We start from the raw sequence: 10980 nt of genomic DNA on the forward strand, positions 1-10980 counted from the left end.
TCCTCAGATCTAAGCCTTCTAACTAGCTAAGATTGCAGGTGTGAGCCACCAGTGTCCAAATAGTTCTTTGTTTCTTAGGTATCCCTTGAACCCAGTGAGCTTTGGCTGTTGGGTAGCTTTATAAAGGAGAGAAGCTTCATCACTGCCTAGCATCCTTTTGCCCCCAAAGCAGACCCAAAGTAGCACTGCCCCATCCCCTGTGGCCCCTGCTGCCCCTCCAAATGCCCTGAACATTGCTGTGCCACTGGCAATTTAAGGTTCTGTTTTGTTGTGGTTTTAGAACTAAATTGTTTTTGGATCAGCTGCTTCAAAATGAGTCCATCCAGCCAGCTTTGATTTATCAGCTTTCAGACAGGAAGCAGATTTCTCTGGAAGATTCTGTCACAATAAGACAAAATGAGCTTTGCACAAGGGCCTCAAACTGCCTTTCTAGGGAGCAGATGCTGCTGGTCAGAATTCTGGCTCTCTGAAGAGCACCCCCCATAATTCCTCCACCCACCCTCCACCTGCCTCTCTGTTAGCTGTAATTTTAGCTCATTTCCTACAGCTTTGTCCCACCGATCATTAGAAAGTTCCTTCTTGTCCTTCTTTCCTCCATGTGAAGGACAATTTTCTGTTTCAGAAATGACTTTGTGACGCACTTCTGGAGTTTTGTCCTTGCCATATCCACAGCCATTTTAAACTTAGTGTTCAACCTCCAATGTCTCTAACCTCTTCAAGGCTTAGGACCCCCTGTATGTTTGTGAGGAATTTCATGGGGCATGCATGCTTGCCTTCCCCAGTGGGCACCAATGTGAACACACCATGTTGCAAAACTAGTACAATTGCTCCAAAAAGCAGTTTTAAAATTCCTCTGAAAACTAAACACAGAACTACCTTATGATCCAGCAAAACAACTATTGGACATTTATAAGTAAATGACTTCATAAGTGAACACATATGAAGTCATATACAAGTATCCATAAACATATTAACCAAAGTATGGCATATGCTGAGGAGAAATCAAGTGGTGTGATTCCTAGGAAAAATAAACCCAAGCGGCTGGGAATGTGGCTTAGTAGTAGAGTACTTGCCTAGCATGCACGAAGCCCTGGGTTCAATTCCTCAATACCACAAAAGCAGAAAAGGCCAGAAGTGGTGCTGTGGCTCAAGAGGTAGAGTGCTAGCCTTGAGCCAAAAGAAGCCAGAGACAGTGCTCCAGCCCTGAGTCCAAGCCACAGGACTAGGAGAAAGAAAGAAAGAAAGAAAGAAAGAAAGAAAGAAAGAAAGAAAGAAAGAAAGAAAGAAAGAAAGAAAGAAAGAAAGAAAGAAAGAAAGAAAGAAAGAAAGAAAGAAAGGAAGGAAGGAAGGAAGGAAGGAAGGAAGGAAGGAAGGAAGGAAGGAAGGAAGGAAGGAAGGAAGGAAGAAGGAAAGAAGGAAAGAAGGAAAGAAGGAAGGAAGGAAAGAAGGAAAGAAGGAAGGAAGGGATGAAAGATGGATGAACCTGAAGCCCAACAAAACAAATACCAGGAAGCTGGTATTTGAAAGGTGTGGTGGAGGTCATGGGGAGGGGTGTAGATGAATGAAGAGAGGAAGGAGGAAGAATACACTCATAATATTGAATGCATATCCTATGAAAACTGAAAAACTGAAGGGAAGGTTTGGGTTGGGAGGAATGGGGGAAATAAAAGGAAGATATTGATTGTGCTACATTGTACTTCTACAATGATCTGTTGAGTGCTGACTCCTTTGTACAACTACTTAATAAAAGTATAATATAAAAAGAGTGACTACCTTGCAAGTCCAAGGCCCAGAGTTCAAACCCCACCACTACCAAAAAAATGCTTCTAGATACTATTTTTTGTCATTTTCTATGTATCAGTAACTTTGATGACTTTTGCTACTTCTCCAAGAACCAAGCAAAAATATGTCCTTGGTTCCCAAAAGAACACTTAGAGAATATTTCACAGGGTCTATGTGTTAATGGGAGGTAGTCTTGTGGGTTGTGAGAGATGTCTTGTTTTAGCTTTGGTTTTAAAGTAAAATTCTTTGGTCTCCAAGACCATATCTCATCTGTGCATCCTGTGCTCTTAAGACTACCTCGTGACAGAATAAGAAATAAGCAAATAGAGCTGAAGAATGTAATGGGAGAAAGGAAAGAGAGACAAGAAGAGAGGAGAGAGGAAAAAAGACAGATTCAGAGAAAAGAGTCCAGAATAAAACTATTAAGACATATCAAAATGTGGCATCAAGTCCTTTTCTAGAACTCTATTTCCCCCCACAACAATAGCATTTTAACAGCTTCTTATATGGATGGGGAAAAGCAGCAGATTCATTCAATTCATCAGATGACCCCAGGATCCAGGTCTTTAAGGCCTTTTGTTTCTGGATGCAGAGACGCTGCTGAGGCAGATTAAGACTGAGGTTGCTCAGCTGTAACTACTTGCGGTTCTGACCTCCACCTGTGTATTGTAGAAACTGGGTTATGTAATAAATAAGTGGAAATCCCTCAGCCTTCCTCACTCTCTGGGGCAAAAACAAGCACCTGGGAGGAAGCCTCCTGTTTGAAAGTATGTGTGAAGAGAATAGTCAAATAAGTTTCTTTCCTCTTTTTCTTTAATATATTTGATTAAGACTTCTTGGTGGGAGTATCTGAGCTTCCCACTGGTCCTGTGGAGAGAGTAGACTTAGGTTCACCCTTGAGGATGTCTTCTGGGTGGCTCCTGGCATCTCCATCTCCAGGTTGTCTGAGGTTCTCAATTCAATTTCATTGAGATAGGTCCAGGATAGGTTCCTGGCCTGACCTGGGGGAGGGGGGCGGTGCAGAGGAGCCTGGCATATTTCAAAGGCTTGTTAGGGGGAGTGGGTGCTTGAAGCAGAGTGCTCCTTGCTATTTATAGAGGTGTTGTCTTTCTTTCCACTCCTATTGCCAGTATAGTTGAGAACAGAGTTGGAAATAATATGCTCAACACTTTCTAAAAGGCAGCCTCTTTGCTCTGTGTTGGGTCATGGGCTTAGCTCTGATAGCTCCTTATATCCTTTTGCCTGAGCATACCCTGGCTCTGAGAGCCAACAAAGCCCCTACACTTGGCTTGTGCTTTTGCTTGATTTGAGATGGGCTGAGGTTGATGTAAGCAGAGAAACTGCTCTAAGGGGAGAGCTCTGGTCAGGGGCTGTGCTGTGCTGAGAGCTTTGGGCCTTATATGGGCCTTTCCTAGAGGCGGAAGCTAAGATTGGCACTTCATGGGGTAAGGCTAGCATTGCACACTGCTCTACCAACTGTGCCCTTTAGTCCTACAGAAAACCTGATTACTGAGTATTTGTTTAGTTACTCAGCCAGCATTTGGAGCCTGGCTGTGGTCCAGGACCAAAGCTCTGAATTCTCAGCCCATATGTCACTGAGTTAGAAAGACTGCCTGTAATTGGAAAAGGGTTAGAAAAGTTCCCCCGGGAAGGGCTAGAATCATTTTTCCCATGACTTCCTTCCTAGGACTGGTCCCCAGCCCTTGCTGGATTTCAGTTCCATATCTGCACAGTGGTTGGGGGTGGAAGTGTAGCCTCAGGATTGTTCCATCCACCCTGAAATTCTGTGATGCTGCTCCAGACAGAAGATGTGAGGAGTCACCAGAGTCTCGGTCATGGGAGGGAACTCCTGCTCCCCCTTCAGTGCCTGCCACAGTGGAGGGAGTGGGGTAGGCAAGGCTACTCATTGCATGAGCAGCACAAGTCTCCTTCTACGGCGGACCCTGGCACAGTGGTGGCAGGTCCTGTTAGGGTTGTGGACACTCATTCCCACCTGGACTGAAGACAAAGTGCTCAATGTCTGCATGAGCAACAGCACAAGAGACAGCCAGGCCCAGATGACAAGCTCTGAGTTCAGGGACAGAGGCCAGATCTGGCCTAGGGGTGAGAAAGGACTTCTGGAGGAGATCATGGAAGGACCACAAATGACTCCACCAGCTCTGATCATGTAGTTACTGTCTCTAGCCACTTGGAGGGCAGCAGAGCAAATGGTGATCCCAGTTGCCAACTGTTTGGTTCAACATGGTCAAAATGAGTCTTCCCATCATCAGGTCCTGAGGAAGCAGAGGACTTCAGTATCCTAAGGGCAATTGCCATCATCATGCCTGGAGGAAGCATGGGACTTCAGTATCCTAGGGGCCATTGGCAAGGGTGTGGGTGGAAATACAGAGCGAGCAGTTAGCCTCTGAGTGCCTCCCACCCAGCGTGACCTTCCATTTCCCTGTCTGTCTGGACACCCACTGGATTTTCCTGAAAGGCTGCCTCATGACCTGAAGCCCCAGAAACTCTGGTCTGTGGCAGGGAAGCAGTGTGGAGGGAAGTCAAGAGTACATATCTCTCCTGCCCCTGGGGTGACTATTGATAGATTATCAGAGTTCCCCCTCTCTATAGGGAGTGCTGGAGCTATCCCATTTGCTCAAATTTTCTCTTTTTTTTGTTAGTCCTGGGGCTTGAATGTAGGGCCTGAGCACTGTCCCTGGCTTCTTTTTGCTCAAGGCTAGCACTCTGCCACTTGAGCCACAGCGCCACTTCAGGTCTTTTCTATATATGTGGTGGTGAGGAATCGAACCCAGGGCTTCATGTATACAAGGCAAGCACTCTTGCCACTGGGCCATATTCCCAGCCCTGCTCAAATTTTCTCTTAAGGAACAGTTTTTACTCCGCTACCCTTCAGCCTTAGACTCTGACCAAACCCTGTCTCCCACTCCTCATGCCTTTTGCTTCAGCAGCCCCTTGAAGGACAATGCCTGCTGCACAGTCACCACAAGCTGGGAAGCCCACCTGGGCACGTCCCTACTCCACATTACCCCAATTCACTGTGGATTGTTGACTCCTTGCTGTCAGAAGCATTTCTTTCAGGCCATCTGCTTCTGTGAGTGTTCTCCTAACCTGGGGCCTTGGATCCAGCCAATAAGGAGATGGGAGGCAGACTCACACAATGCTGTTACTAAGAGTGGGAGATTCTGCTGACTGCAGGCTAGTATAATGGGAAATTCTGTCCCTCTAAGGACAATTGCAGAGCCAGAGCTTTTATTGAAGAAATGGATGAAGAGAAGGCTACCTCTGGCCCTGGGGGCTGACAAGGGAGCACTGGTCTGATGAGGACAGTAGCATGATGACAGTGTCACCAAAAGAGGTTTGGTGAAATTAAATAGAACTTAGTTTGAATTCTATCTCCTGTACCTACTATCTTTATACTCTGGGGCACACTATTTAACCACTTAGCCTAACTGTTCTCATTTGTAAAATATTTAGAGACTTCATAAGGGGTGAGGTACAGGCAGTACAAGTACCATTGTCGCTATTAGTAATCATCCAATTGCTCTCACCTTGCATGTACCCAGGTGGACCCACATAGGCAGACAGAGCAAGTTGTGAATGTGCCACTGTGTCAATAGGACTACAAGCAGTGGTGGGATGGCTGCAGATCCTCCCACACATGCAAGTCCAGCTGGCCTGGTGGCTAGGACTGGGATCAAGGTAAGTAGCTTTGACAGTGCGCAAGTAGAAGGCAGGCCCTCAAGCTGGGTGCACATGTGCACCTGCATATGTCACTCCAGGGTACAGGAGGGGGAGCAGTGGGAATAAACTGTCCATTCTAACTCCCTCACCCCACCCCTGCAGGAAAGAACCACAGCCCTGCAAGGGCCCACTGTCGCCCTTTCCCTGAATATTTCCCCACTCTAGCTGACCCATGTGAGAAGATTTGGAGCAACTCCTTCATGGCCAGCCCTAACCATAGGAACAGTGGGCAGTGTCTGCAGAAGTGGTTTGAGCCTGGTCAGGGCCACCCCAATGTGGCTGTGGCCTGCTTCTTCACTACTCCTGGCCTAACCAGGGAACTCCCCTACACCCTCGTGGCCTTTTCCTTGTGCCTGTGCTTCCTCTACTGAGGTCTCCCACCCCTGCCTCACATATCTAACCATGGGCCAGACCACAGATAGCTACCTCCTTCTTCAGGCATTGAGTGAAGAAACAGCAAGGCCTGGGGCATGAGGGGTGGGTGTATATTGAGGCTTCAGTGGCTTCTGCCAGAGCACTTGGAGGTTCGGCTCCCACCCATGCCCTGTTGTATTTAGCTGGCATGGGAAATGGCTGAGGGCAGGCCATGCTAATGCCACCGCCCTCCTACTTTTAGGAATGGGGCTGATCATGGCACTCTAAGCCCTTCTTGTCCAGAGCTCATAGGGACAGCCTGGCCTCCTGCCCTACCATGAGACTTTGAATAAAGTGGCAGTGTACCTTTTTTTTCTGTGTGTCATTCTGCCTCACTCCCAAAGGCACAGACCCAGTGTGCACAAAGAGGGGCCAGTTTGCCCAATGCACTGAGTTAGGAAGTTACTTACCAAATTACTAACCTTTCAATAGCTGCCACATATCTCCGTAAGATCTCTCTAATGGAAATATTTTCAGTGCCCCACTTTTTTCAGTAATATATCACATGAAAGACCAAATCCAAGGTGAGAGATGAGGCTCCCAGACCATCACCATTGGTCCTACCTTGGATGCTAAAAATGAGGCAGCTATCTTAATTATCTTTTTTTCCTTTATTCTCAAAGTGAAGTACAGAGGGGGTTACAGTTTCATATGTAAGGCAGTGAGTACATTTCTTGTTCAATATCTTAATTATTCTGTGTTCCCTCTTCCTCTTAACTCCTTTTGTTTTTTTTTTAACCTCCAGCATCACAATACATTGGTCTGAAGTTTTGGACACTTGAGTTCTCTGGTCCTCTCATTTTAGGATCAGTTTGACAGTGTTGACCTGCTCCATTCTGACCTGGCCTTGTTCACCCTTCCTTAGGCTACCTAGTGATCCCCTGCTCCTTGGAGGAAACAGTGTGAATGCAAGTGTGGATGCCTGAACAGCATAGTGCTATACAGCTAAGAACTCCCAGACCCAAGTGATCGTCTTGCTTCTGTCTCCTAAATAACTGGGACTTTTGTCATGCACAAATAAAACTAGTGTCTTTCTGTTCTCTCTGACTTTTGACACTCCTGTCCTTCATGTGAGACTGATTGACTTTCTCTTTGCTAAGAAGAATGAGGTAGATGGACCACATGGTTTAACCTAGAAAAGTAAGGAAGCAATAGGGACAAGCTCTTGCTTGCTAGGATGTAGTATGTGCTTCTTGGACAGCATCATGTCCTACTGAATGAGACCGAGTATAGCACTGAACTGGAGAGAGGCACCTACTTCCTTTCTGTAACTGAATGGGAAGTCCATTTGCTATATTAGAAACCTCTGGAGCTTGAAGCCTGGTCCCTTCCAGCCCTGGCGTGCCTTCACTACCACCTTCCTTGTGAGAGAGAAAGTCCTAGTGCTGGAGTTGGATATCTTGTCACAAGTGTGCAATCTCTGCTTAGAAAGTGCCCCCCTTCTTCTGATTCTTCATAAAATCAAATGTACTCAGAGTCTGGACAGAAGACAGCCAGCTAGTCAAGGCTAGACAAAGAATGTCTAGAAGAAGGGCTGGCCAGCAACTGGGTGAGCTTGCACCACAAAGGGATGAGGCTTGAACTTCATTGGGGATAAGAGAAAGGAAATGCTGATAAAAATGTAGCTGAGTCCTTAGGGTATGAAGAAGTCTGAGGAGCAGGCTGACCAATGGCTCTCAAGTGTATCGTTCAATAAATTGTGGTTTCAAATGCATATAAAGGAAGATGGTGGTTTCATGAAAATTATTGAGATACTCTATCTCAAAAACAAGCTGGGCATTGATCAAGATGCATTGAACTCATACACTGACATGTTGAATTTAAACCCCTTTGTCCAGTTATTTTAAAAATAATTTTAAAATTAATAAAACAAGCTAGGAGTGGTGGTACATGCCTGCAAGCTCAGCTCCTCAGAACAATCAAAATTCAAGGGAGAGGTGTGGAAAGATTCTATCTGAAAACAAACTATGAAATGTGATTACAAATCTCTTTAGAACACAGGTCTGAAAAAAAAGTGTCTGAGCTGGTTAATAAAGCTGAGAGTTTAATGACTATTTATTTTGGTGTCAGGATTCCTTTATCATTCTTCGTAGCCATAACTATTTAACCTTATTCAATAAAATCTCAGAAAGAAAAAGCCAAAGAACATGTAATTTTTCTTAGCAAAAAATAAAAATAAAAAAGGTGCCTCGAACACAGTGAAAAGGTTTGTATGGGTTCAAAGGATATTTTTTTAAATTATCTCTAAGTGTACAAATGAGTTACCATTTGACAAAGCACTTTATGAATATATCTTGCTCAATGTCACCCTTTTCAACATTCTCACCCATCCTCCTTTACCCATCCCTTCCCTCATTCTTCTGAATTTTGGAAGATACAAATTGAGTGTTGGCTGCATTCTCCCCGTCTCCTCTACATTGGTCTACCCCCTTTCCGGTACCCTATTCTTAGTGTTTTATTTTGCTGAGCTTTGTGTTTGCCTTTTTAAGGAATTACACTATTTAACTTCTTCCTTGAGTCTACCATATATCAGTTAATACATTTGTATACACATACATGTATTTACTTGTAAGTTTATAAGTGATCTCCAGCTTTCACATATAGTGGAAAACATGCATCCTTTCTATCTCTGGACCTAACATAATTTTTTCCAGGTGTTCCCATTTCTTTACAAATGGTACAATATCATCCTACTAAATGAATAAAATTCCATTGCATGACTTTTTTTCTCACACAACCCTCTCCACCCACTCCTTCCCTCGCTTTTCTCAATTCTGAAAGATATATGGTGAATTTTTTACCACATTCTCCTCCACAGTTTCTCCACTCAATTTTTTAAATTAATTTACTGTATTGCCATGATAAAGATGATATACAGAGGGATTAAAATTATATGAGTCAGGTAATGAGTACATTTCCTTTCGAAAAGTGTCTTCTGTTCCCTCACTCTCTCCCAGTACCTTTCTCCCATCTCTACCCACCAGTTGTATAGTTCACTTTTATCAGTGTCCAGTGAGCTCTACTGCAGGACTTCTTCACTCTTTTTCCCTTGAGTTCTGTGCCTTTGCCCCATCCACCATCCTAGAAATATACATGTGAATATACCATGCATAAAGAAAAGACAAAATTAGGGCCGGTGCCAGTGGCTCGTGCCTGTAATCATAGCTACTCGGGAGACTGAGATCTGAGGATCGAGGTCCAAAGCCAGCCCAGGCAGGATAGTCCGTGAGACTCTTATCTCCAATTAACCACCAGAAAACCAGAAGTGTTGCTGTGGCTCAAGTGGTAGAACGCTATCCTTGAGAAGAGTTCAGCGACAGCACCTAGGCCCAAAGTTCAAGCCCTGCAACTGACAAGAAAAAAAAAAAAGACAGAATTATCAAAAATACAAATTTAAAAACTTCAAGATATGGAACAAAGAGAGAGAGATTGCACTTTTGTGTTTCTCTCCTAAGAGTATCCTCTTTTGGTCTCACTGTATGCGAGTATCTAGAATCCTGTATAATTTATATCCCAGTGCATTTTAGAACTAATTTCCACATATCAGAGAGAACATAAGCCATTTGTCTCTCTGAGCTTGGCTTACCTCACGTATCATGATTTCTTCTAGTTCCATCCATTTCCCTGCATATGACATTATTTTACTCTTTCTAATGGCTGTGTAACATTCCATTGTATATAGGTACCACAAGTTTTTAGATCCACTCATTTATTGTGGGGCATCTGGGCTATTTCCATATCTTGACGACTGTGAATAGTGCAGCAGTGAACTTGGATGTGCAGGTGTCTTTATCATATCCTGACTCATGATGTTCAGGGTAGATGACCAGGAATGGCATGGTTTGGTTGAAGGGCATGTCTATGTTTAGTTTTATTGTTGTTGTTGTTTGTTTGTTTCTTGTCTTTTCTTTTTTGGTACTGGGGATTGAACCCAGGATGTTGCACTTGCTAGGCAAGTGCTTTGCCACTGAGCTACATCCCAGCCCAGTGTTTAGTTTTTTGAGAAACCTTCTGACTGCTGTCCAGAGTGGTTGTACTAAATTATGTTCCCACCAACAGTGGGAGAAGAAGAGACAAGAATGGCAAAGAAACACATGAGGAAGCGCTGATCATCCCTAGCCATAAAGCAAATGCAAATCAAAACAATACTGAGATTCCATCTCACCCCAATTAGCTTGGCCAACATTGTGAATTTGAACAAGAACAATGATGGTGGGGACGTGGGAAAAGAAACCATTGCATGAATTTTAAAGTGTTTTTATTTATAAAACAGCACCCAAGCCCAGTAACAGTGACTCATGCCTATGATCCTAGCTACTCAGAAGGCTGAGATAAAAAAGGATCATTGTTCAAAGCCAGTATAGGCAGAAAAGGCCACAACACTTTCATCTCCAATTAACAAGCAAAATTCTGGACTAGAGATATGATTCAAGTTGTAGAGTACCAGTTGTAAGCAAGAAAGCTGAAAGAGAGCTTGAGACCCAGAGTGTGTACACACACACATACACACACACACACACACACACACACACACACACACACACTGGGGTGAATCAAACAAGACCAGTTCTAAGAGTCTCAACAACTATATTTACTGATTACTTACTGTGTGCCAAGACTTTGCCAAGTGAATTATATGTGTTCAGTGATTCATTTTATCATCATAAAAGCTTGGGAGCTGCTCAAATTAGAACATGCCAGCTATTGAAACCAGTAAAGTCTGACCTTCTAATGTGGTCTTACACAGAATGGCCTGGTAGGTAGATAAGGAGTGCATGGGAGAGAGGGAGGGCCTGGTGCTCCTGGCAGAAGCCATGGTCAGAGAAGACACTGAGTCCTACCATTTTTATTTGGTTGGGAGGAATGTAGCTCTTAAGCAGTGAAGTGAAATCTATTTTGTGGTTGGATTGAGTTATCTGGGCCCATGACAAAAATACATGAATCAAGGAAGTGTTTGTTTTCCAGAACTGATGTTTGATCTCAGGGCTTTGAGCTTGCTAGACAGGTGCTCCGTCACTGAAGCTAGGCCTCCAGCTCTTTTTG

General features: G+C 44.2%; 1 protein-coding gene across 1 annotated transcript; it reads left to right on the forward strand.

Moving 5' to 3' along the window:
• The first annotated feature begins 3692 nt into the window (after window positions 1-3692).
• On the forward strand, window positions 3693-5894 carry Izumo1r (IZUMO1 receptor, JUNO). The gene is given in 5 exon segments (XM_048345766.1): window positions 3693-3807; window positions 3810-3846; window positions 4728-4910; window positions 5345-5481; window positions 5626-5894. Coding segments are annotated over 5 exon segments (741 nt in total).
• The last annotated feature ends 5086 nt before the right edge of the window (window positions 5895-10980 follow it).

Source organism: Perognathus longimembris, chromosome 4 (assembly GCF_023159225.1).
Source record: "Perognathus longimembris pacificus isolate PPM17 chromosome 4, ASM2315922v1, whole genome shotgun sequence".
NCBI classification, from domain to species: Eukaryota; Metazoa; Chordata; class Mammalia; order Rodentia; family Heteromyidae; genus Perognathus; species Perognathus longimembris.